This window comes from Grampus griseus (assembly GCF_964374135.1).
Source record: "Grampus griseus genome assembly, chromosome: 6".
NCBI classification, from domain to species: Eukaryota; Metazoa; Chordata; class Mammalia; order Artiodactyla; family Delphinidae; genus Grampus; species Grampus griseus.
Window position 1 is genome coordinate 67,888,194 of NC_139000.1, and position 27,273 is coordinate 67,915,466.

Sequence of the window (27,273 nt, forward strand, 5' to 3'; positions counted from 1 at the left end):
AAATCTATAGGTTTCCTCCCCGTTTTAAGAAACGAGGTTGTTATGAAGCGTTTCCCTCAATCTGCATTTTATTGACTGCATCTGCATGTTGTCATTTCTCCCATTCCCAAAGCCTTGTTTCTAAACTACGGCCCATGGCCCAGCGGCAATCTGCATCACCTGGGAGTTTGTTAGAAATGCAGAATCTGGGACCCCACTCAAGACCTACTGAATCAGAATCTGCATTTTTAACATTTTTAACAAGATCTCCAGGTGATTCACCTCCTGTGAATTGGTAGTGAGAGCTAGAGTTTGGGCCTCTCGCTGTTGTGGCCTCTCATACGCGCAGGCTTAGTGGCCATGGCTCACGGGCCCAGCCGCTCCACGGCACGTGGGATCTTCCCGGACCGGGGCACGAACCCATGTCCCCTGCATCCGCAGGCGGACTCTCAACCACTGCACCACCAGGGAAGCCCCGAGAGCTAGAGTTTTGATATGGTTTAGGTTCACTATTTTGGGGGGCAAGGCTGCTTTGTAGGTGGTGTTGCACCCTTGATTACTTGTCAACCCAGCATGCCTGCTCCTCGTCTGCCAGGACTTGTGCCTCCTTGTCACTCAGGCCTCTGAAAATGCAGGCACGACCAAGGATCTGCCCTCTGCCAGCCTCCACTCTCTCTCCCTCCTGAGCCCCAGTGAGCTCACTTACCCCAGAGCTCTCAGGTATCACTTTTATAATCATGATCCACAAGTCTTTCTCTCTAATCCTGACTTGTCCTTGGTCTCCTGATTTGCCTTTCCAGTTGCTGAAAGAATATATCTTCCTAGATGTTCAGCCTGCCCTTTAATTCAACACATCAAAGCCTAAACCATTATTTTCCCTCTTATCTTCCCTTTTGGGTTAGTAACCTAGCCATCTTCTGATCACTCAGGCTACACTGTTTGAAGTTCTCTTGTATTTTCCACCCACTCTTTCATGTCCTGCCTCTAATCGGTAGTTAAGTTTTATTAATTCTCCTTCTGTATTTGTCAGCCTTCATTAGGTTATTCTGAGGCAAGAAACAATTTCCCTCAATTTCAGTGGTTGACAGCACAAAGTTATATTTTTTGCTCAAGTTACGAGTTGGCCGTGAGTCGACTTCAGCTCTGTTCTGCTGTAGGTGTCTTCTTTCTGGGATCCGGGCTGAAGAAGCAGTCCCAATATGGGGTATGGCAAAGGGAAATGAGGAATGGCAGGACTACGAATCAGTTTCAAAGCCTCTGCTCAGTCGTGGACAAATCAGTTCCATGCACATTTCATTTTCCATAGCCAATGACAAAGTCAAGTCCCATATCCGTGGGTTGGGAAAGTGCATCAAGTATCTCAAATCCATAGTGCAATCTATCACAACTACTATTTTATATCTCCGTTGCATTCCTTATTCAATTCCTTTACCCCTGCCTCAAACTTCACTTTTCTCAACTTAGAATTCACTTCCTCGGGGAAGCCTTTTCCCCGACATCCTCAGACAAGATCACATCCACTGCTCTCTGTTGTCACGGGACTTGTACTTTTTCACAGCATGTGGCACAACTGTAATGAGTTATTTATGCAATATTTAATCTCTGACTTTCCCCCTAGACTGCAAGTTCTGTGAGGGCAGAGACAGCATCTGCTTTGCTTACGATGTTATCCTTGGCACCTAGAAAACTGTCTAGAGCCCATCACATATTCAGTAATTATGTAAAAGATGCAAAAGAATGAATGCATATCTTAGTCATGCCCATATCATCCCGCACCTGGATTACTGAGAAACATTATCAGTAGTTTTTTTTTGTTTTGTTTTGTTTTGTTTTGTTTGTTTGTTTTTGTGGTACTGTGGGTCTCTCACTGTTGTGGCCTCTCCCGTTGCGCAGCACAGGCTCCGGACACGCAGGCTCAGTGGCCATGGCTCACGGGCCCAGCCACTCCGCGGCATGTGGGATCCTCCCGGACCGGGGCACGAACCCGTGTCCCCTGCATCGGCAGGTGGGCTGTCAACCACTGCGCCACCAGGGAAGCCTATCAGTAGTTTCTGACGTCTATTTTATTCTTCAGCCATCAAGGTTTCCTTCCTAAAGACCTACTCTTTTCACATCATTAGTCGTTTCATTCAGCTTCTTCTTCTGCCACGTTTCCAGCTGAAACATAGTATTGAAGTTTCCTGAATTATTACACTTTCTCAGACCTCCATCCTTCTGCACATACTATTCGTTCTAAAGAATTCACCCCGCCCCGCTCGGTGCTCTGCCTGGTAAAATCCTATTCACCTTGTACATCTCAGTCTGGAGGCTGTCTCCCCTGATGAGCCCCCCTTGGCTCTCAGTGCAGACTTGGGCCCCCTACCACTCTGCTTCCCCGTTCTGTGTCTGCACCTCCGTTTCAGCAATTGTCGTGTTGTATTCTAATGGTTTGTGTGCTTCTACTAGACTAAGCTCAACCAGGGCAAGAACGATATTTTTGTCTCCTGTTACCCAGCACTTAATATAGAGCCTGGCACAAAGCAGGTGCTCCAAATTGCTGCTACGCTGTTGCAAGCTACAGTTATTGAACAAAGGAACAGCTTCTCTATCCAAAAGCAGAGGTCAAAACACATGTTAACAACTTCCATGCACTTCAGGCGTGGGCAACGCCTCAGACCTCCTATCAGAATCAACATACACCCAGTCCTAACATTGTTTGTGGTTTTCCAGCACAGATTAGAGAAAGGAGAGAGGCACTTCTAAAGAGAGGCCTAGTGACAACTGCAGAAAGTGGCCTCTGACGGCTGTCAGTAAACAACCAGAGAGCACCCACGGCAGCAAAGGTGGCTGCTTTCTTGGAGTGGGTGCACTAGTGTTTCCCTGGCAAGGTCCTGCTTCCTGCAGCCCTCCCCCATAATTCTGAGCCTGGAGACTTCTTAGATTAAAAAAATAAATAAATAATAATCCAGGGCTTCCCTGGTGGTGCAGTGGTTGAGAATCTGCCTGCCAATGCAGGGGACACGGGTTCGAGCCCTGGTCTGGGAAGATCCCACATGCCGCGGAGCAACTAGGCCCGTGAGCCACAACTACTGAGCCTGCTCATCTGGAGCCTGTGCTCCGCAACAAGAGAGGCCGCGACAGCGAGAGGCCCGCGTACCGCGATGAAGAGTGGGCCTCGCTCGCCGCAACTAGTGAAAGCCCTCGCACAGAAACGAAGAGCCAACACAGCCAAAAATAAATAAATACAATGAAAAACAACCAACCAAAAAAAAAAACTATTAAAAAAAAAAATCCTTGGTGACTTTTTTTGTTTCCCTCCTAGCTGGAGAAGGGGGCCAGAATCCGGGCCCCAGTTTCCTGGTGACGAGCCTGATAAAAGGATGACTTCCTTCATTGGGCTCCTCTTTTCTTCTTCTTTTTCTTGGTAGCAGCAGCAGTCTTGGCTTGGATTTGGTTTTCCAGGAAAGCAAAGTGTATGGCCCAGAGTGAATTTTTGCTCCACCACACATTGGCTAAAATGGTGATTCTCATACATGAGAGTGGGTCAGAATCACCTGGAGGGCTTGTTAAGCCAGAGCTTGTTGGATTCCAACCTCAGAGTTTCTGATTCAATCGGTCTGGGGTATGGACCTAGAATTTTGCATTTCTAACAAGTTCCTAAGTGGTGTTGATGCTGCCAGTCTGGGGACCATACCTTGAGAGTTACTGGCCTAAACAATAAGCCTCAAGCATGACCAGTGATGAAAAACTCTGGCCAAACAGAAAATTTCATCTTTGATCATGCACTTCTTGCTTCATTTACACAAGCGTTTGCTTTTCTTTTGCTTTTCTTTTTTTTTTTTTTTGGTTTCTACTTGTGGGACCAGTTGAACTGGATATTTATTATCAGATATTTACTTAGACCAAAAAAAAAAAGTTATAACTTCTGTAAAAATAGAAGATGCTGGCATCCTGACTTCCCTGCAAGGGCAGTTCTCCAAAACTGCTCTCTCCTAGATCTCTATCACTGACCCATCTTTAGACCAAAAGCACCAGAAGCAAAGTCATCGTCAGAACTCAGCAGCACCTTGTTCTCTGCTGTCACCCCCCCCATCCTTACCCCAACTCTCCCCAAGCTCTTTTTACTCCAGATATCAGATTTTGTATTAAACCATTAATGGTAGTTGCTAAGGCAACATACTCTTAATATAAGTCCATTTCAAAATTAACATCATGGGGCTCCCCTGGTGACGCAGGGGTTAAGAATCTGCCTGCCAGTGTAGGAGACATGGGTTCGAGCCCTGGTCTGGGAGGATTCCACATGCCGCAGAGCAACTAAGCCCGTGCATCACAACTACTGAGCCTGCGCTCTAGAGCCCGCGAGCCACAACTACTGAGCCTGTGCGCCACAACTACTGAAGCCCGCGTGCCTAGAGCCCGTGCTCCACAAGAGAAGCCACCGCAATGAGAAGCCTGCTCACCACAACGAAGAGTAGCCCCTGCTTGCTACAACTAGAGAAAGCCCACGCGCAGCAATGAAGACCCGACGCAGCCAAAAATAAATAAATTAAATAAATAAATTTATATAAAAAATTAACATCATGACCTATCATTAGGTAATTGACTAAGGTTATATTCATTGAGAAAATGTTAGCAATGTAGAGAGTGGATGAAAACATCAGAAAACTGTTAAAACGCTTCCAAGAAAATCAACACAGGCATATTTGGAGTAATGTAACTTGCATCCTTCATGCTGCTCACCAATGGCTTTTGGCTTAAGCACCGTCTCTCTGTTCAGTTTTAATTAGACAGAATCCAAGGGGTCAGCTTTGATTCTGAAACAGAACTGTCACCGACAATAAGAGTTCCCGTGTAGGAGGAAAACTCCCTAGCATTCTCTTAGCAGGACTTGGAGAGAAGAATGAATAATATCCAGCAAATTCCAAATTTCATTGATGTTAAAACTCACACTGTTCTGCATTGTAACATTCTGAATTTCAGGTTCATCTTACAATGAATGGCATTTTATAGTCATGGTTGATCAGGTGACAACTGAGATGTTTTGTCACTGCCTGAACACACACAAACTCAGTGGTTATTCCTGGTGGGAAGACTTGGCAACTGTAATCTCCATGTTTCCGTCAGCAAGTTGTATAAAGACCATCTGGAAAAGAAACATGCTGCCTGTTGTCTGAAAACCTTCTGTCGATGCCTTCAGGTAAGATCAAGATTGTGCCAGCATTGGGGCTTCCCTGGTAGATAATGTCATAGTGTTAATAGGAAATGAGCTTTGACCTGAAAGGGATCTCACACTCTGAGAGCCACTGGCATATGAAATGATGGTGTGTTTTACACCATTAGAATTAATGAATATGAACACATTTCCACCTAAAATATTAGAAGGAGTAAAACCTTAACATGGAGAACTATTGTTGGGCAGTTGGTGTAGCACTGTGAGACACTGAGAAATTAACTGATGTACTTTTCTTTTGTGTCTGTGGGAAATGTTTTCTTCCTCCCACTTCAGCGGCCAGCTCACGCTGGGTATCCTGCAGATCTGGGTAATTCTGACCTTAAGAGAAGGTGACTGGGTCCTGAATTTCAGGACACAGTGGAACTGGCTGTTTAGGAAGAGGACACGATAGGAGTTGGGACAAAGTTCAAAGGAGGAGTGTGGTCTGGCTCTGGGTGGAGAAAGCTGGATTTCCTGGAGACTAGGAGAGGAGTGGGCCTTGCAGTTTCTGCCAGTGATGGAGAGCTGGAAAGACAAGTGAGTGTCTGTGCAGGTACCTGTGGAAGAAGGACACTGGGGGCATAAGGCATTGGAACACCAGCCAGGGTCCAAGGGGACTGTCAAGCCAGAGAGAGGTCAGCCTCTGGGGAGGTTCTGGCCTTCCAGTACCATGACGGCTGGAGCAAAGAGATCCTACTGACAGTCATCTGACCAGGGCCTATTCTGCCACTGCCATCTTGACCTGGAATCCTAGAACTGCCCAAGGAAGAAGGACCAGAGCTATGACCAAAACCAAAATGACAGTTTTCTCTTTCTTCAGGAATCGCTGGAACCAGATTAGCTTTGGTTTAGAAACTACAGAATAGTTACAGCAGCAAAAGCAAAGCAGTGATGAGCAGATCTGAGATCATCCTGAATTTGATTTCTAGTGCTGACACTTACTAGCTGGAATGGCATTGCTGATAGAACCCACTTCGCAGGATCCCCTCTGGGAGCACTAAATGAGTGACACACTCGGAAGCTCTTCAAACAGCGCCTGGCACATAGTAAGTGCAACATAACTGTCATCATCTCTTGTACCTGGGATGTTCTGGAGGTGTCATACCAGCCACACTGCATCTTTTGGGGACTGGGATAGCTGAAGTTTGACCCTATGTGTAAACGAAGACTACCTTCTAACACTGGAGTCCACGGGACCGAGGGCAGGAAGTTATTCAAAACTGCAGAAGCGCTCTACCCAGGTGTGGGTGGCAGAGGCTGTATGGGAGAGTCCTCGGCTCCACTGCAGACTGACTCCAAGGTCTTCCTGCCTTAGCCCAACGCACCAAGCAAGCCGGAGGGACTGAGGTCTTTTCTCGGCCGTGAGTGCAGGCGTGCCACGTGCACTCGGACATGTTCTCCGACATGCAGGCAAGTCCGAGCAAAGACTGCCACGATTTCGTAGGGGCCGGGTCCTCCTGGGTTTCTTAATTTCTGGGTTTTCAAATTTTTGCCAGGGCGGGCTCTGGCGCTCTTTGCGCAACTGGGGTAGAGGGCGCCTGCAAGTCTGAGCCGCAAGGTGGGCGTGGGCAGGCCCGTCGAGGCCTTTGCCACCTGCTGGCAACAGACGCGTCCAGGGGTGGGGGAGGAGGAGACAGGTCCCCTCCCCAACCCCACTCTCCCCTCCCCTGCGCATCCCGCCTCCGGGGTGGGCGAGGCCGGAGCTCAAGGTCCCGCGGGCTCCCCCAGGGGGCGGAGCCGAGGGAGGGGTTTGCGAGCCAGTCACGTCCTACGCTGCAGAGCGGAGCCGCGAGAGGCCGGCCCAGGAGGCGCCACATCCGGCGGCTGCCCCGTGGTGCATAAAGCCGACGCCGCTGGGGCCACCACCGCAGTTGGTTTCCAGCAGCAGCTCTGGCCTCTTCTCGGCTGCGGGAGCAGCGTCTCCAATGCCCCAGAGCGGCCATGAGCTCCCCGCACTGGTGGGACCAGCTGCGGGCTGGCAGCTCGGAGGTGGACTGGTGCGAGGACAACTACACCATCGTGCCTGCCATCGCCGAGTTCTACAACACGGTGCGGAGTGCGGGAGTGGGGATGGCAGCCGGGCTCGCGGGAGGGGGCTGTCCCTAAGCGCCGCGGCGCCTGGAGCCTGGACCTGGGTCTGTGCGTGCATCTGGGGCATTTTCGCTCCAGGGTCAGAGTCGACCCACGCCCCCTCCCCTGCGCGCCTTCCAGTTCTCCATCTGTCCTCCTCTCCTGTCCCTATCGCCGACATCTGGGCTCATCCTCCTCTAAGTCGTTTCTTTCTGATGGCTCTATTGTCTTGTTTGGTCCTCACCTGTCCCGGAGTCAGTGCTCCGTGTCAGCCCATACTTCCAGTTTGGGTCATTGGGGGCGGTGAACCCTCCAGGACTACTCCCTTCGTCCCTTAGGATCTCTGTGGCGTGACGCACTTGGGTTGCATTGTGCGTTTTTGCCCTGAGCACCTGCTCTAGGAGTCCGGGGAAACGGGGAGACCTCCCGGCAGGTCTCTGGGGCGGGGCCCACTCCGAAGGTTGGCCCCGCCCCAAGCGTACACCAATAATAGGTCGAGTTCCTTTGGGCCAGAATTAAGTTAATTGCTTCGAGTTCTTATTTCCTTGCCTTTAGTACAGAGTTTCACACCAGCCCCAAGTTCAGCTCCCCCAGGCCTCTTCAGTTACTAAGCCTGGGAAGTGAAAGGGAAATGTGGGAGGGATCGTGTGCGTGTTTTATGGACTTGCCTAGGTCTCTAGATGTGGGCAAGACGAAACTTCCCCACTGCAGAATCCTGTGTGCTTTTAGTCTTTGTGGGAGAGAAGGCCTGCAGTTGGGAAGGAAATGCCTCTTCTTTTTGCTATGCCCATGCCTCAGGTTTCTGGTACCAAAATGTGAGACTTTGCATGGTCATTTCTGTGGCTTTTCATTTCACTGCCCTAACATGGAAGACAGGAACTCCCGGTTTAAAAGTCGCTGTGAATTTGAGATTGTTCTTTGGGATTTCCCCCTTAGATTTGCTGGAGAGAATGTCCTTGGCGTGAGTCAAATACTTCTTGCCTGGAAGGATCTCCCATGAGCTAGTCCCTCTCTTATTCATTGATGAGAAAACTGAGCTCTCCAGAGGGGAGCTGCTCTGCGTACATTTCTGGCATGGCTGGGGCCACAATCCAGAGCCTGCACTCTCCCTCCCCTCTTTGCTGAAATCCACTGCTGCCCTCCCAGCAAACGTTCCTCCTTTTTTTTATGACCGGATTAATTCCTCAAGGAAACCTGGCCCTTTGCTGCCCCTAGACGCTGTGACAGGTGCAGTCAGTGGAGGTGGCCACCCTTCACCTATTGTACAACCTGTTTCAGAGCTATCAGGTGTGGACAGGTGCCTTCAGAGGATGAACTGGAGCAGGGCTGGGTGCTTTCAACGGCAGTAACTCAGTTTCTCCACTTGTAAGTGGAGAGTACTACTAAGGATTTCACCAGAGTTAATGAAGAAATGACAGCTTGAGGACAGGTTCTCACACACCCAGCAAGGTAATTATCTGTGGAGTCTGAGGCCAGCAGAGTCAGACCTGGTTATTTGGCCAAAAATGTTAGTGTATAGCTGCTCTGGGTCTGCCTGGAAAAGCCCCAGAGTGCTGGATGAGGGGAAGACCTTATTTTGTCTTAACTTTTAATCTAGTCCCATTGGAGCTGTTTCTTAGTGAGTGCCAAAATCTTTTTTAGAAATGAGCTGTTGATCTTCAGTTGCAGTGTCTGGCTGATTAGCTCTGCTGGTCTGCCTGGCAAACCTAATTCTTTGGAATACTTGTAAACCGCAAAATTTGCTTTAGCAAAGTGGAGAGATTGAGGGTCTCAGAGAAGTAGTTGGCCATCAAACTTTGTAGAGTGTCGATCCAAAGAGTGTACCAAAAAACGCTTCCTCCTCTTCTTTTCACATCCTAGTTACCTTCTGTTCCTCATCACAGGACAAACCCATGCTTATCTTACGCCTGTATTAAGGAAGACATCGAGCTATTACTTGGTAACAAACATCTCATTAAATCCTCATAGCGAGGCAGCAGGCCTAATTATCCACTTTACAAGAAAATAATAATCATTACTCATTTAGAGAACAAATTTGAAGGAATAAAGATGTAAAATCAGGAGAAGACTGGGAGGGGGTTCTAGAACCTTCTTAATGGAGCTTGGCAGTAGCACATCACTACTGCAACTTTAGTTACTCCTGGCTGCCACTAGTTGTTCGCTATGTGTTGAAGCTCTGCTGGGTACTCTACAGTCACCCTCAGCAGTGGGTGCTATTTATTACATCCGTTTTGTAAAGGGGGAAACTGGGTCTAGATAGATTTTGCAACTTGCTAAGGTCAAGAAAATGGCAGAACTAGAGTCAGAACTTGGACGTTCTGACTTGGAGCCTGCTAAAATACTGCTCTTGAAGATGCACGTGCCGTTGTAGCTACTTTAGATTTATTTATTTAGCATGATACAGGTGTTTATTGTTCAGTCATTCTTTAACTTAAAACTCCTGCATTGGGACCATTTGATCTCTAGGCTAATCGTGGTGTTTGATATGGGGAAAAAAAGTTTTGTTTAAAGTAGTTTTTTTTTTTTTTTGGCCGTGTCATGTGGCATGCGGGATTTTGGTTCCCCAACCAGGGATTGAACCTGGGCCCCCTGCAATGGAAGTGCAGTCTTAACCACTGGACCACCAGGGAAGTCCCTTAAAGTAGTTTTTTGAAATTGTTGTTTATTATAAAAGTAACAACATGATCATGGTAAAAAAAAAAAATCAGAGTAGGCAAGTTATAAAGTGAAAAATACCCTTCCGTATCTTTTCAGACATTTTATAAGCATGCAAAAAACACGTGTATTTGTGTAGACATAGAAGATATGTGTGCAACGTGTATATACACACCACAACCCAATTGAGATCATGCTGCAGAAACTCTTCTGCACCTTGGTTTTTTCCCTTAATTTGTCTTGGAGATAATCCCATATTGGATCATATAGAATTATCTTCCTCTTCACAATGTCTATACAGTATTTCATTTAATGGATTGACCATAATTTATTAAACCAGTCAATTCATTATTGGTGGACATTTAAGGAAGTTTCTGTTTATTGTTTTCATTTTGGTTTCTGAACAGTGATGCAATGAATATCCTCAAATAGGCATCTGGATGTACTTCTCCAAGTACTAATTCTAGATGGGAAATTGCTGTGTGGAGGGGAGTATTTACTTCAGAGGCTTTTAATTGTTGCTTAATGGTCCACCAGAGAGAGTACTCTGATCTGTGTTCCCACTGGCCATGTTTGGGAGTACAGAGCATTTTGCTTTTGGTCCCGGCAAATCTCCATTGCCTCAAATTTTGTCATTGTCCTTTGCGTCAGCCAAGCCCAAATATCTCTTCCAAGAACACATCATGCCCTTACACAGTCTTTTGCTTTTGCACATTTTGTACTGTTTCCTGTAAATACAAGTTTTAGGGCTTCCCTGGTGGCGCAGTGGTTGAGAGTCCGCCTGCCGATGCAGGGGACACGGGTTCGTGCCCCGGTCGGTTAAGATCCCACATGCCGCGGAGCGGCTGGGTCCGTGAGCCATGGCCGCTGAGCCTGCGTGTCCGGAGCCTGTGCTCCACAACTGGAGGGGCCACAGCGGTGAGAGGCCCGCGTACCGCAAAAAAAAAAAAAAAAAAAAAGTAAATACAAGTTTTATTGAATTGAGTTTCTTTTTATGTTTTAAGGTTTCTTTTGTTGTTGTTTTGGTTTTTTTTTTCTTCAGCGGCCATGGCTCACGGGCCTAGCTGCTCCGCGGTATGTGGGATCCTCCCGGACCGGGGCACGAACCCGTGTTGCCTGCTTCGGCAGGCGGACTCTCAACCACTGCGCCACCAGGGAAGCCTATGTTTTAAGTTTTAAGGCCCAGTCACACTAAAGAGAAAGACTCCAGACCTAGCAGCTTTGGGAAAAGGGGGGGTATGCCTTTTAATCACTGAGCTTGGCCTTTGGGAATTCTCTTGGGGACTCAGAGGGACAGAAGGAAATCAGCTGGTGCTGGAAAAAAGTCTTGAAGCAAAATATATGCCTAAAATCAGTCCATGATCTGTCACCTCTCCTAATCAGCTCTGCCCCCAATCATCAAGATAAGTAGAGTTCTCTTCATATGCCAAAGCCCACATCCCACTATCTGTAGGGCAGAGTTATCCATCAGTCAATCTATCAGTCTCTCCCTCCATCCATCCACCCACCCATTTGCTGGGCAACTGTGTGCCTATCACAGAGACCAGACCTGCAAACAGTCATCTGGATGGTGAGGACCATAGGAGGGGTATGTACAAGTCACTGAGGTGTTACTAGTACTCTGCTGGGGGTTGGTGTACTGTGGAGGTGGGGTAGGGGATTTTGCAGGAAGGCTTCTGAGTCGGGTGACCAACTTGTCCTGGTTTGTCTGGGACTTGCCCAGTTTTAAAACTGAAAGTCCCGTGTCCTGGAAACCCTCCTCAGTGCCAGGCATACCAGGACAGTTGGTCGTTCCAGAGGCAGAAAGGGAGCAATGGAATGGATAGTTAGGAATCTGCATACGATTAAGATACGTAGTCTACTCAGCCAGGGTAATGCCCCTAGCTGTTCATGAACTTGCTGTTGAGAAAAACTTACAGCCTGTTGCTTTGTCAGTATTTACCCTCTGTCTGGGAAAGTGCACAATCACATGCGTCAGGATGAGATTGCAGTGTGTTCCTGAGATTATTTTGGTACAAATGGCTGGTAGGAATTCATAGAATGAGGAACTTTCTAAGGAAATAATAAATTTTAAAATTGTGGTTTCCTTTTAATGAAAAAAAAAAATCTGTTCTGCAGGCATTGAACAAACCAATTCTCCAAAGGATAGTCCAACAATAGGTTTTAAAAAATACCCCCTGGCTGAACTATTCCACTTTAGTGAGCCACACAACGTTGAGGGGAAGTTTCATTTCTCAGTAGACATGGAGCCATTGAATCTGTCTTTCAACAAATGAATCTGTCTTTTACCAACGACTTGTTTGCTTTTCCGTATTTCTTTAGGAGTTCCTTCCTCTTTTTGTCTAGGGGAGCGTCTCCCTCTAATTTGGTCTTTTCCTTTTCATAGATTGATGTCTTTTTTTTTTTTTTTAATTGAAAAAAAAAATTTTGGCCGTACCACGCGGCATGCAGGATCTTAGTTCCCTGACCAGGGATCACACTCACCCCCCCTGCACTGGAAGGGCGAAGTCTTAACCACTGGACCGCCAGGGAAGTCGCCATAGATTGATGTCTTTAAAAAGCATGGTGGAGACCAGCAGACACTGGTAGATGGGCTGTGCGGCAGCAATAATGTGATTTCAGTGTTATTTGGGACTGTTAAAATGGTGCTTCTAAATTGAACTCCCTAATATGGGCATTAAAAATATTTGAGGTATCATAATTTTACTGCAGGTGTAATAAGCGACCTCATGTTTTTGTGACTAGTGTGTAAATACATTTAAAGGTTATTACTGTGTACATTGCTAGTGGTAACATAGATTGAAAAAGCCTTTTAAGGAGGAGTTTGGCCATAGATAGTTGCACCTGGCTGAAGCAAAGGAGATTGAGAGAACTTGAGGCAATAAACATATACAGTTGGCCCTCTGTATCCATGGTTCTGTATCTGTGGATTCAATCAATTGTGGATTGAAAATATTTGAAAAAACAAATTCCAGAAAGTTCCAGAAAGCAAAAGTTGAATTGCTGTACATTGGCAACTATTTACATAGTATTTACATTGTATTTACAGCTTAAAAAATTTTTTTTGTTTATTTTTATTTATTTTTATTTGGTTGCACCAGGTCTTAGTTGCAGTAGGTGGGCTCCTCACTTGCGGCTCACCAGCTCCTTAGTTGTTGCATGCATGTGGGATCTAGTTCCCTGACCAGGGATCAAACCCAGGCCCCTTGCATTGAGAGCGTGGAGTCTTAACCACTGCACCACCAGGGAAGTCCCTGTATTTACAACTATTTACATAGCATTTACACTGTATTAAGTATTATACATAACCTAGAGATGATTTAAAGTATACAGGAGGATGTGTGTATGTTATATGCAAATATTATGCCATTTTGTATAAAGAGACCTGAGCATCCAGGTGAGTTTGGTATCTGAGGGGGTTCTGGAGCCAATCCCCCACAGATACCGAGGGATGACTGTACTGGGGTAAAAAGCTGTGTTATATTTATTCCCTGGCACTGTAGGTGAGGCTGCAAATTAGTGCGCCTCCCACTGGGGAATGGCTCAATAAACTGCTTCTGTCTGCGGCACTTACAGCAAGTGTGATAAAGCTCTGTGAGCTAAGATGAAAAAGTTTGCAAGGCATGTTGTCGAATGATGAGAGGAAGTTGCAGAATGATAATGTTGTAATATATGATATATATATGTATTTACATAAATGCAAAGAAATTGAAGATTGTGAATCTGAGAAGAGGGGATATCTCCAGGGAGGAGGATAGAAAGGAAGACTTTAGTTTTGTAATGTATTCTTTTTCTTACACGGAGAACACGTTCATGTATGTGAAAGGAGAAAGTTACTTATAGTATAACAATTACATTTTTCTCCCTCTTCTCCCCTGTCACCTCCTTTTATTCCTCCTACTTCTGTGTTTAACAAAAAGGAGAGCCGTGTTTAAATCACATAAAGGTCATAGGTGCACAGTGTGTGATGCAATTCAGAATTTTTAGATGCCCATTGAGGCATGAAGCCAAGGAGGTCAGAATGTGGTTGGGTGGGTTGGAGGCAAAAAAACATCAGCTTGGGGCAGTGGAAGGAGTGGCTGGATGCTGGCCTCAACTCTGTGGGTGACTGCGTCTCTGACTTTGGCCAGCCTGGGAGCCTTTCTGGGCCCTTAATTATATCCCCTTGTAAAGCAAATGATCTTTAAGATCTCTCATTTTAACTCTTAAAGATCTCTGATTTTTTTTTTTAAAGATCTCTGATTCTTTAAATGATTCCAAGGAAAGTTAAAGCCTGTGATAATATGTAGACCCTTGTCCTGATTCTTCCTTCTCTGCTTCTTAGTAAATAAATGAGAGTCGGCTATATTTCCAAGTCTGGAGACTGCATACCACCTGGGACAGCTGAGGCCATTTATCCAGACTCTTGCCCAGGGTCACCAGTAGCTCAGAGGGCTCCTAGTGGGGGAAAGAGGAAAAGGTCCCCGCCAGAATGGGCCAACTAGAACAAGGTACCCCCTTCTCCAGAAGGATGCAGCCCCACGAGGGATTTCAGTCTTGAACTTTAACCAAAGGCAGCAGCCTTGCTCCTATCGCACCCCTGACCAAAGGTCTTGTCCTCTCTTTATTTCTCTCCCACTCTGTCCTTCTCCCCTTTCTAAAGACTGTGTCATTCCCATTCCCTCTTGTTCCCAGATGGTGACAGAGGCATGCGTTAGCTACTGTTGTTGCCAATTCCTACCTGTACTACACCTCAAGTTCTGGAGTTTGCGATGCATTTTGTTTAGTTTTGATTTCCTTGGTCTGGACACGGGTTCGAGCCCTGGTGCGGGAAGATCGCACATGCCGTGGAGCAACTAAGCCTGTGCGCCAGAACTACTGAGCCTGGGCGCCTAGAGCCTGTGCTCTGCAACAGGAGAAGCCACCACAATGAGAAGCCCGCGCACCGCAAAGAAGAGTAGCCCCCGCTTGCGGCAACTAGAGAAAGCCCGGGCACAGCAGCGAAGACCCAACACAGCCAGAAAAAAAAAAAAAAAAAAGAAAGAGGCAGGAAGGAGCCCCCTAAAGTGTTATTAAAGAAGTTGTGAGTTTTCCTGGTTGTGCTTTTTTTTTTTTGGTTAAAAAAAGATGTATGGCCACATTCATCTCCATTTGCAAAGGACATACTAGGAACAAGCTGCTTTACTTTTTGCCCTTTTACTTAATATTCATCTTTTCGTTTTACATTTTCTCCCCCCAGATCAGCAACGTCTTGTTTTTCATTTTACCGCCCATCTGCATGTGCTTGTTTCGTCAATATGCAACATGCTTCAACAGTGGCATCTACTTAATATGGACTCTGTTAGTTGTAGTGGGTAAGTGGATTCGTTTGCGAGCACGGGCTGAAAGGGAGGAAATGGAATTCTGCACACTCCCTGACCCCTTTGAACATTATGTTTTGTAAACCAAAGTCATTCTGACGTCTTAGCAAACTTTTATGTTGTTTGCTAGATGCCAAAAGGAGGACTCTTTTGGGCTTGATAACAAGGTTGACCGTAGTTATCACAATTGCGTTTGAGAATTCATTTATGTAATAGCTATTGGTGTTGTGCCAGTGCAGTTTTCTGTGAACTTCTGAAGAAAGTCATGTGAAACAATTGAAGTCTGATGAAACTGTGGTTTCTAATAGACTAAAATAAAAAAAAACAAATGAAGGATCAAATGTTTGATTCTTCATTATTCTGGGAAATACTTGTATAATTTTCATTTCCTTCCACAGGCAGATTGGGAATTCTTAACAGTGAGAGAATGTTGACTTTTTTTACTGCCTGTTCCCATGAACAGGTGGATGAAGACAGAGTGTTGTGCAGTTATTAAAGATCTGTGCGAGGGAGGGAGACGCAAGAGGGAAGAGATATGGGAACATATGTATATGTATAACTGATTCACTTTGTTATAAAGCAGAAACTAACACACCATTGTAAAGCAATTATACTCCAATAAAGATGTTAAAAAAAAAAAGATCTGATGTGCTGGTGTTTGGGCCCTTCTTCAAATCTTCTTTCTAGACTTGAAGTCTGCATGCCTAGGTGGTGTGAGTTTCTTCAGTTTCTTTTCTCAGAGAGATAGAGTGACCTGATCATTGCTGTTTGTGAAAGGGCTATCCCTAAGCAGTGTATTGAATTTGTGAATCCATTCTTCTATGTGACCTTTTTTATTGGTTGTAATTGATTCTAGGAATTGGATCCGTCTACTTCCATGCAACCCTTAGTTTCCTGGGTCAGATGCTTGATGAACTTGCAATCCTTTGGGTTCTGATGTGTGCTCTGGCCATGTGGTTCCCCAGAAGGTATCTACCAAAGATCTTTCGGAATGACAGGTAAGTTTGTACTAAATTTTTGCATTTACTAGTAGGTGTGGTACCCAATATAACAATGTATTGGGTTGGCCAAAAAGTTCGTTCGGGTTTTTCCATCTTGCGGAAAAACCCGAACGAGCTTTTTGGCCAACCTAGTATATATCAAGAAAAATCACACAGATACACAAAAAGGGCTTCCCTGGTGGTGCAGTGGTTAAGAATCCACCTGCCAATGCAGGGGACACAAGCTTGAGCCCTGGTCCAGGCAGATCCCACATGCCATGGAGCAACTAAGCCCGTGCGCCACAACTACTGGCCCGTGCTCTAGAGCCCGCAAGCCACAACTACTGAAGCCTGCGCACCCAGAGCCATGCTCCGCAACAAGAGAAGCCACCGCAATGAGAAGCCCGTGCACTGCAACGAAGAGTAGTCCCCACTCACCACAGCTAAAAGCCTGCACACAGCAACGAAGACCCAGCACAGCCAAAAATAAAATAAATTAGAAAAAAAAAAGAAAAATCACACCCTATTGAGTCTAACCTAGTGATGAGCTTATCATATACTTATTTAATATCCACTGATTGTACTGTCAGACCAAAACCAAACTGCCAGATAAAAAAGGTGATTTTAATATGTTGGGGAAGAAGTTACCTGACAGTAGGACAAAAAGTCAATATCCCCCTTACTGGTACTAGCAAAACTAGAAGGATTTTCAGGGCAGGAGAAAAGACTGAATGGTAGTTCAAAGCCCTTTGATTTCCTGGTATAATATTTCCTGAGTCCCACCCAACTCCACGAGTTGTAAATGTTTACAGTAGAATCCACACTGAGGAACTGGTTCTTGGCGCTATAGATAATATTCAAATTGTGTCAGTATTGCTTCTGATGAGAGCTACACACACACACACCTTTAAGCTGGAAATCCAGTATTTCAGGAAGGGATGCATTTTAATATCCATTGTGTTATTCTTTTTTTTTTTTTGCTGTATGCGGGCCTCTCACTGTTGTGGCCTCTCCCGTTGCGGAGCACAGGCTCCAGACGCGCAGGCTCAGCGGCCATGGCTCACGGGCCCAGCCGCTCCGCTGCACGTGGGATCCTCCCGGACCCCTGCATCGGCAGGTGGACTCTCAACCACTGCGCCACTAGGGAAGCCCCATTGTGTTATTCTTACATGGTTATTTATCAAGTATATATTTTTTGGACTTACTATTTACCATGAACTATTTACTTTGAAGTTTTCTAGGCACTAGGATATAACAGCAACGTCTCTGCCCTTGATGAGCTTACACTGAAGTTGGAGAGATTATGAATCAACAAACACACACATAAATAATATTGTTAGGGTGTGAGAGTGCTATGATGAAAAATGAAGCTGGTAAGGGGGTAGTGGTGACTTGGGGTGCTGGTTTACAGTTTGGTCAGAGAAGGTCTTTCTGAGGCACTCTTGTTAATATCTGAAGTAACAGAAGAGAGTCAGCATCATAAAGATGAGAAATTCTCCCAGAACTCATTACTCATATGTTTCTCTGTACACACTACTGTTTAGTTAAAATATATATATAGATAGATAGATAGATAAACAATCCAAAAATATGGATTCAATCAAGCAAGCTGTGTGTGCCCAGGGAAGAGCTATACCAGGAAAATAAAAGAGTTCATTACAGTTTTCCTGGCAATGGGAGGAGAATAGGAGCAATGCAGCTATTAGAGACGCAGGCTGTTCTGTATGGATAGAGGTGGAGGAGTGTCAATGAAACGTGCTGGCTGCAAAAAGCACCTTGTAGAACCTGTGCGTGTAACACCCTAATTTTAGAATGAATGAAGCCTCTTTTTGAGTATATGTCTTTGTATATGCATAAACATGCCTGAGAGGATGAGGACAGCAGCTACTACCATTGGCTATTCTTAGGAATTGGGGTGGAGAGAGAACTTTCACTTTTACCTTTAATCTGTACTGTTTTACAGTTCTTTTCTTAAAAAGAGCACATGTTAATTTTTAATCCTAAAAAATGCATTATTAAATGAGGTAGGGAGAAAACATACTTTATTTATTTATTTATTGGCCACACCACATGGCTTGGCAGGATCTTAGTTCCCTGACCAGGGATTGAACCTGGGCCCCGGCAGTGAAAGCACTGAGTCCTAACCACTGGACCACCAGGGAATCCCAAGAAAACATACTTTAAATGGATTAGCTGTACAATCTTCATCCTGGGCAGCAGGATTTGAATTAAATAGTATTATCTCTAAATAACCATTGAGCAGATAGACGTATCCTCAAGAGGTTACTTATCAAAAAATGAGAGAGAGAGAGAGAGACAGAGAGCAGCTGTTTACAAGTAGAAGCGAAAAGAAGGGTGTTCCTGGTCTTAGATGAAATATGTTCTCCATCGTGCTGAGACCTTCTCCAGAATAGAAACCGGAAAGAGCCTAACCCAACCTGCTGTGTTTCAGTTGTGTGTCTTGTTTCCTTGTTCAGCTTCAGGAGAATGACTGGGGGGTAATCAGAAAGCCTTGGGAGGTCAGGCAGGGGTGAGGGCAGGGGTGGAGGTAGATGCTACTCGAGCAGGGGCACGAAGTGGCTTGGCCAGTGGGGACTTTTTGCCTCTGCCCGAGAGACACACCCCTTACCTTTTGGCCTTTTCTGTGGTCTCAGAAGGTGCCCACCAGTCACCTCCATGCTTTCCCTGAGCACACGTGCATTAGGTTGAGAGCTGAGGAACCATTTTGCTCTTAGATCTGATTGTTCAAGCCGTGGGATCTGAGTGAGAAGCTGACAAAATGGGAATAAGGGTTTTGTTTGTTTGTGGTGCTCTGGAGGCCTGGGTTTGAAATTCCACTGGACGGTTTTTAATGTGTTCATAATAGAGAACCATTTTCTTTTCTTGTCTCTTGGTGGGTGCAGGAGAGAAGAAAATGGGGCAATGCTGTAGTAATGAAAACTTACCGACTTTAATAATGAAACACATTTTGAGGCAGGGGGGTCTGTGACCACCTGGGACTCTTCCATCGCCAGCACTCTGCAGCCTTTCTCTGCTGAAGATGTGAACTCTCTGCCTTCAGTTTGGGGAGAGTCCTTTGGAGGCACTGAGCACCCTATATGTCTATATCCTTGGCTTTGGAGACCCACCTGGGTTTGATTCCTAGCTTCCCTGCTTACGAACTGTATAACTTATCTTGACTCTTCAACTTTCTGTTTCCTCATCTGTAGAATTAGGTGATTCATGGTGTTCACCTCAGGGTTCTTGTGAGATGATCCTGCAGAGCACTCTGTAGAGTACTAAGAACATGGTCAGTGCTTCAGGTTAGCTTTCGTTATTACCAATGGCACGTGGAAATTTCTGCCCAGCATTTCTGAGCTATGCACACCAATTGAAGGAGAGAATGAACATTGCTAATTTTAACGAGCAAAGAAAGAAAAGGTGCGTGTTATAGCTCACTGTAAATAAGGATTTCAGCTCTATTTGTTGGCCTTCAATTTGCCAGTGGTGGGGAGAGCAAGAAGGCCAGAAGCCCAAACCCCTCTGTGTGGGCTTCACCACCCATGATGCGGGGACAGGTGGCAGCTCTGCAGTGGAATGGCAGGCCACACCAAAGATTTCGGGTCAAAACCAGGAATTCTGGAGACTGGGGAGTGTGTGTTTTAACTGCCTGAACTTACACGATAGTTAAGATTTGTCTCCCCTCAGCCCCCCACTTTTTTTTTCAGTGATCTAGACTTTGCTGGAATATTTCTAAAAACCTATTAGGAGTGATTCCAGTGTGAGATTTCTAGAGAAGAGAGGGGAGAATGTGTTGACTAAGTGACTTTGGATCAGACAAATACGGATTTCAATAACAATCCAGTTTTTTTTTTTAAGCTCTGATACCTCATTTTGCTCATCTGTAAAGTGGAGATAGTAAGAGTATCTACTTTAGGGGTTAGAAATATACGGGAAAATCATATCAAGTGTATAATATAGTGTCTCTTACAGAGTAAAGACTAAATGCTAGAAGTTTTTATGAATGGCTAATACAGGTAAGAGTTTTGAAGATAAAGATATCTGGAACGGCAGGGAAATTATCAAAGTTCATATGTAAATAGAAGTAATTGGTGGGATTTTTAAAAAAAGGGCTGTCTTTCATCTTGCCTGGAATGTCTGAAGAATTGTCAGGATATACACTCAGCTGTTGATGGTTATTAATAATTTGGGGCTTCCCTGGTGGCACAGTGGTTGAGAGTCCACCTGCTGATGCAGGGGACGCGGGTTCGTGTCCCGGTCCGGGAAGATCCCACATGCCGCGGAGCGGCTGGGCCCGTGAGCCATGGCCGCTGAGCCTGCGCGTCCGGAGCCTGTGCTCCGCAACGGGAGAGGCCACAACAGTGAGAGGCCCGCGTACCGCAAAAAAAAAAAAAAAAAAAAAAAAAAAATTAAAAAAAAAATTGACATTTTTGTTTTGGGAAAAAGGCCTTTTGTAGGCTAATTGTATCCATTTTCTAAAGAATTTATCTTGGTTTTTATGATGTTGTGTCTACAAAATGTAGGGACAGCCCTCACTTTATGATCCAGTTCATTTTTTGAATCCTGAATAGCAAGGTTGCAGGCTGAGGTTTCCCTGTCCTGCTCGCTCTCTGCCTGGATAACCTGGGGACTCCATCTCAGACTCTCTGGGCTGTATCAGTTCCTTAGAAAATGACGGGGGTGGACCTTCCAGGACCAAATGCTGGAGTCCTGTGAGTATCAGGGGCTTGTTCTAGATAGGTTGTATTTTAGTCTTAAAGGGGAGTTTAAAGCAGTGGATCTTAGCCAGGGACATTTCTATCCCATGCAGGCCATCTGGGAAGTTTAAGGACATGTTTTTGGTGGCCCCAGTGATGGGAGGTTTTATCATCCATAAATTCTGTTTCACTTCAGAAGAGTAAAGGGGGCATTACCAAACATTTGATATAAAAGGAGCTCAGGGCCTGATAGGGCTGAAAACCATTGCTTTAAAGGGTAGCTAATGATAAGAACAGTAACAGCATTATTACAATAATATTATGATGATGGTATTTGGTTGCTAGATTTTGGTTTGGGGAATACAGGAAGAAGGGGTGCTAAGGGTTCCCTGACCTTGTGTTCAGTTTGAGCCCATAATGGGCTGGAAAGTTGAAAACAGGAACAGAGGCCACAGTAAGGGTTGTTTAGAAAACACCCGATGGGGACCCCTTGCTTCCGGGTTATTTCTAGCTCTGTCTATCCCCAGGGCCTCTGGTGACTGTGGGGTCGGCTGGTGACCTCTGTTGACTTCTGCTGGTTGCAGAATCGTGCATTCATACGATGTCCTCATTGGTTAAGCTGCCTTCCAGAAGTGCATTCCTCCACACCCTCTGGGGAGTGGTAGGGAAGTGTCTGCCCACGTTCCCCTTAGAAAAAGCATGCTTCGTCAAGCTTGTTGCCTTTGAACTCTTCGGCAGAACTATATAGAGCCTTTGCTGATTGCAGCACCAGCTCAGTCAGCTTTTCCCTGCGTGTGATATTATCAACAATGATGTTATGTAAAATAACATTTCTTCTCAAATGATGGTCATGATAACAGAAATAATGGATTTTATTAGCACACACCATGTACCAGGCTCTGTGTTGAGTGCTTTAATGCTTGTATGAACACCATGGGGCCAGTGTCTTGATTTCCATACGGAACATCTGAAGCCTAGGGAGTTTTAGTGACTTGCCAAAGACCCCAGCACTGCTAAGTGATGGAGGCAGAATGTGAACATAGTGGGTCTCATGTTGCCCTCCGTGTCCTGTGCCTGAGTCCTAAACCATTGGCTACAGAGAGATGATGCAATTTGGAAGTATCTGATTATGTGTTTATGCAGCCTAAAAGGCAAAAAAGCCTTGACGTGTCACAGAACCTCAAACCCGGTAACAGAGTTACCGTGGGTCCCCAAGGGCCCTGCGCATGCTCAGGGCTGGGGCCTGTCACGCTGCCGTCCTCAGGCTGAGTCGCAGACTTTTATCCGGTAGCTGAAGGATGCCGGCAAGGCCAGGAAAAGAACACGGTTCTCCTGAGGATTTGCTGCCTGGATCTTTTCCCATATACATATATTTTCCCTCTGGTCGAAGTTCAGGGCTACAATTCCTGTTCATTCCAGTCAGAATGTTGGCAGCTTGATCAATGATTTCCTGTGCCTTGATGATAAGTGGTGTTCCTCTTTAAGAGATCCATTTGTTTTTTTGTTTGTTTGTTTTGTTTTCTGGTACGTGGGCCTCTCACCATTGCGGCCCTTCCCGCTGCGGAGCACAGGCTCCGGATGCGCAGCCTCAGCGGCCATGGCTCACGGGCCCAGCCGCTCCGGGGCATGTGGGATCTTCCCGGACCGGGGCATGAACCCGCGTCCCCTGCATCGGCAGGCAGACTCTCAACCACTGCGCCACCAGGGAAGCCCTGATCCATTTGTATTTTGAAGGTTTCAAAGCACTTTGATTTCCTTATAATGGAATTTCATGCAGATTAGCTTCCTAACTGTGACCCTTTCCAGGGCTCTTGGCCAAAGTAAATTGTGCTAATGAGGAATAACAGAAACTTCAGGAAAATCATGTGCCCCTAAATTTCAGTCATGGCTATGGCCTTTGAGATCATCTAGTCCAGACTAGACAGGAAATTTGTAGATAAGGAAACGGAGTCCCAGGGAGGGAAGAAGGAGCATGTCCAGGGTCACGTCGCCACTTCTAGATCTTGCTACCGAAAGCACCTTCACTGAAGGGTGTAAGGATGGTATGCATTATTTTTCTAAGATTTGTCATGTCGAAAACCTAACACAAAATTCCAATGCATACTAGACTGGATTGTCAGTAAATATAGACACTAGAATTTTAGACTTTTGTGTGCTAGACACATAGGGCATTTTTTTCTTTTAATCTAGGAAGTTTTATGGTTTGTAAATGGTCTCTGTTTTTCTGATAAAGGTCATACATGTTCACCTTGTAGAACAGGGGTTGGCAGACTATGTTCTTCGGCCAAATGGGCCCCTTGCCTGTTTTTGCAAATCAAGTTTTATTGGTGCATAGCCATGCCCATTTGCTTACTTGCTGTCCACAGTGGCAGAGTTGAGTAGCTGAGGCAGAGACCCTGTGACCTGCAAAACCTAAAATATTTACTATCTGACCCTTTACAGAGAGAGTTTGCCCAATCATGCTGTAAAACATCTGAAAAAAACATACAGAGAAATGCCACTAAAAAAAAATCAAGTATTCATATCTCACCCTTAGGGATTTAGGTTGATTTTAATTTTACCATTTTCATGGCTAAATATTTTGAAAATTTCTTACTGTTTCCTGAGGATAAATTCCTAGAATAACTGAGCCAGTGCACGAGAATGGTTTTTTACGTTCCTGGTACTCAGTGTGGAATGTCTTTTGAGCTTGCACTCCCATCAGCAGTGCCCGTACTTTGCCAGCATTCAACAAACCAACACGACCTCCTTTGCTAATGGATTTGGTTTGCTTTCACCCATGCAGGGGCAGGTTCAAGGCGGTGGTCTGCGTCCTGTCTGCAGTTACAACGTGCCTGGCGTTTGTCAAGCCTGCCATCAACAACATCTCTCTGATGACCCTGGGGGTTCCTTGCACGGCGCTGCTCGTTGCTGAGCTAAGGAGGTGGGTGCAGGTCTTCCTGCCTGGCCCTGAGGCTGTCCCTGGGGTAGGAGCAAACCAGCTCCTGGTTCTTTTACTGCCCTTGAATGTGGAAGAGGAGATACCCCTCACAAAGAGTAGTTCCTGACTTTTGGATTAGCATCAAGTTGCCTGGTTTGGTTCAAAATGTTAATGATCTCATTTTCAGAAAGAGGGGAGCAGTGTATGCAATGCATCCCAATGGTTCGAAACTAGCTTAGGAGGAAACATCTCAAGGACCTGGTGAGTGCCTAGACCAAGCTGCCTAGAGGTAATTCTGTAGAAAGGAGAATAGATGTGCTCACGTGACACGAATAAGGAGGAAAGCAAAGTCCTAGAGAGGCTATTGCATTTACATACAGAAGGAAAAAGAAATGAATGTCTATATACAAAGCAGCACTGCTCCTTTCTCTGAGGCCTAGTTTCTTACAGTCTATCAGGTAAAGCCTTTGCTGTTTGCATAAGCATTTTCTTGTGGGAAGTTGTATGTGCAGAGTTCAGGTTGATATCCAGAAACATTTTAGTTTAGCTCTTGTGCGTTTATGACTGTCTTATTCAGCCCCAATTAAAACACAACTCAACCACTGCCCTTATTGTAATACTCTTTGAAAATGCTTCTTTTTCTCTGCACTCACTTGTAGACATCCATTTTAATTCATGACTCTTGGTCATGGACATAGATGCTCTTAATTGAAGTCTTACATTTATCTACCTTAGTGAGAGTTTCTCTGTGTAATGTGTTATAAGCTTTCTCTCAGTCTTTGTTTTGAGTGGAGACATGTATATATTTCCTGCCAATGCTTTGTCTCTGTGTGTTGTTTTGATTATTAGCAATACCAGGTAGGGACAGAGGTGGTTGAAGAGGTATTTAAACTTGCTGGCTGGCAGTGGAAAGACTCTGCCCTGTCTTGTCTTGTTTTGTCTTGTCGGCTTTGAGTAGCCTTCACAGACCTGGGAAGTAAGAGACCCATTTCAGAACACTAACACATCTTAAAACTCCAGAACACTAACAGATCTTAAAACTCTTTGGAAAACAATTATTGGGTTGGCTGAAAGTTTCATTCGTTTTTTTCCATAAGATGGCTCTAGTAGTACTTAGTTGTCTTTAACTTCATTCAAAACAATTTTGTTAGATTGTATGTGACAGCTGTCATATTAGCGTGCATTTAAAAAAACCACTTATCGGGACTTCCCTGGTGGCGCAGTGGTTAAGAATCCACCTGCCAATGCGGAGGATGCAGGTTTGAGCCCTGGTCCGGGAAGATCCCACATGCTGCGGAGCAGCTAAGCCCGTGCGCCACAACTACTGAGGCTGTGTGCCACAACTGCTGAGCCTGCGCTCTAGAGCCTGTGAACCACAACTACTGAAGCCTGTGTGCCTAGATCCCGTGTTCTGCAACAAGAGAAGCCACTGCAGTGAGAAGCCCGCGCACCGCAACGAAGAGTAGTCCCCGCACGCCGTAACTAGAGAAAGCCTGTGCACGGCAGCCAAGACCCAATGCAGCCAAAAAGAAATTTAAAAAAAGACTTATTAAAATTGGTGAATTTTTGTGGCCATTTTAATATTGAAGATGGAAGAAAAAAAGCAACATTTTTGGCTGACTATGCTTTATTATTTCAAGAAAGGTAAAAATGCAACCAAAATGCAAGAAAAGATTTGTGCAGTGTATGGAGAAGGTGCTGTGACTGATCGAACATGTCAAAAGGGTTTGTGAAGTTTCGTTCTGGAGATTTCTCACTGGATGATGCTCCCTGGTCGGGTACACCAGGTGAAGTTGATAGTGATCAAATTGAGACGTTAATTGAGAACAGTCAACGTTATACCATGAGGGAGACAGCCGACATACTCAAAATATCCAAATCAAGCGTTGAAAATCATTGGCACCAGCTTGGTTATGTTCATGGCTTTGATGTTTGGGTTCCACGTAAGTTAAGCGAGAAAAACCTTCTTGACCGTATTTCTGCATGCTATTCTCTGCTTAAATGTAATGAAAACCTTCCATTTTTAAAACAAATCGTGACGGGCAATGAACAGTGGATGCTGTACAATAATGTGGAATGGGAGAGATCGTGGGGCAAGCGAAATGAACCACGACCAACCACACCTTCATCCAAAGAAGGTGATGTTGTGTATATGGTGGGATTGGAAGGGAGTCCCGTATTATGAGCTCCTTCTGGAAAACCAAACGATTAATTCCAACAGATACTGCTCCCAGTTAGACCAACTGAAAGCAGCACTCGGCGAAAAGCATCCGGAATTAGTCAACAGAAAACGCATAATCTTCCATCAGGATAACGCAAGACCGCATGTTTCTTTGATGACCAGGCAAAAACTGTTACAGCTTGGCTGGGAAGTTCTGATTCATCCATCGTATCCACCAGACGTTGCACCTTCGGATTTCCATTTATTTCGGTCTTCACAAACTTCTCCTAACAGAAGAATTTTCATTTCCCTGGAAGACTGTAAAAGGCATCTGGAACAGTTCTTTGCTCAAAAAGATTAAAAATTTTGGCTAAGTAATATTCCATTGTATATATGTGCCACATCGTCTTTATCCATTCCTCTGTCGATGGACACTTAGGTTGCTTCCATGTCCTGGCTATTGTAAATAGAGCTGCAATGAACATTGGGTACATGACTCTATTTGAATTATGGTTTCCTCAGGATATATGCCCAGTAGTGGGATTGCTGGGTCACATGGTAGTTCTATTTTTAGTTTTGTGAGGAACCTCCATACTGTTCTCCATAGTGGCTGTATCAATTTACATTCCCACCAAGAGTGCAAGAGGGTTCCCTTTTCTCCACACCCTCTCCAGCATTTATTGTTTGTAGACTTTTTGATGATGGCCGTTCTGACTGCTGTCAGGTGATACCTCACTGTAGTTCTGATTTGCATTTTTTTTTTTTGATAATTAGTGATGTTGAGCATCTTTTCATGTGCTTTCTGGCCATCTGTATGTTTTCTTTGGAGAAATGTCTATTTAGATTTCCATTTATTTTGGTGTTTACAAAATTCTCTTACTGGAAAAAATTTCAATTCCCTGGAAGACTGTAAAAGGCACCTGGAACAGGTGCTCAAAAAGATAAAACATTTTGCGAAAGTGGAATTATGAAGTTGCCTGAAAAATGGCAGAAGGTAGTGGAACAAAAGGGTGAATATGTTCAATAAAGTTCTGGGTGAAAATGAAAAATGTGTCTCTTATTTTTACTTAAAAACTGAAGGCACTTTTTGGCCAACCCGATAAATTGCCTATAAAGACATCTGGATGGATTTGTATTAGTCAGTCCAGTGGTGCTGCCTGCTGTTAGGCTTGAAGTCAATCGAATGTTCTGCACTTAGCTATGTTTCTTGAGAATTCATTGCAATCTTGTTGTCATTTTAACTCCTGAGTCTAATCATCTGTTTTAGTCTATAATTTTGTT

At 45.1% G+C, this 27,273-nt stretch overlaps 1 protein-coding gene across 2 annotated transcripts in view; it reads left to right on the forward strand.

The window, feature by feature from the left end:
* Nucleotides 1-7,111: 7,111 nt before the first annotated feature.
* Nucleotides 7,112-27,273, forward strand: part of ACER2 (alkaline ceramidase 2) — a gene marked incomplete at its 5' end in the record, with an annotated part of 29,144 nt that continues 8,982 nt past the window's right edge. Inside the window, 4 exons of one of the 2 annotated variants that reach the window (XM_082656993.1) lie at nt 7,112-7,219; nt 15,114-15,228; nt 16,091-16,232; nt 23,697-23,834. In XM_082656993.1, the coding sequence (XP_082513119.1) occupies nt 7,112-7,219; nt 15,114-15,228; nt 16,091-16,232; nt 23,697-23,834 (503 nt within the window). The remainder of the gene's footprint in view (nt 7,220-15,113; nt 15,229-16,090; nt 16,233-23,696; nt 23,835-27,273) is intronic. The other variant, XM_082656994.1, reaches the window with a different exon arrangement.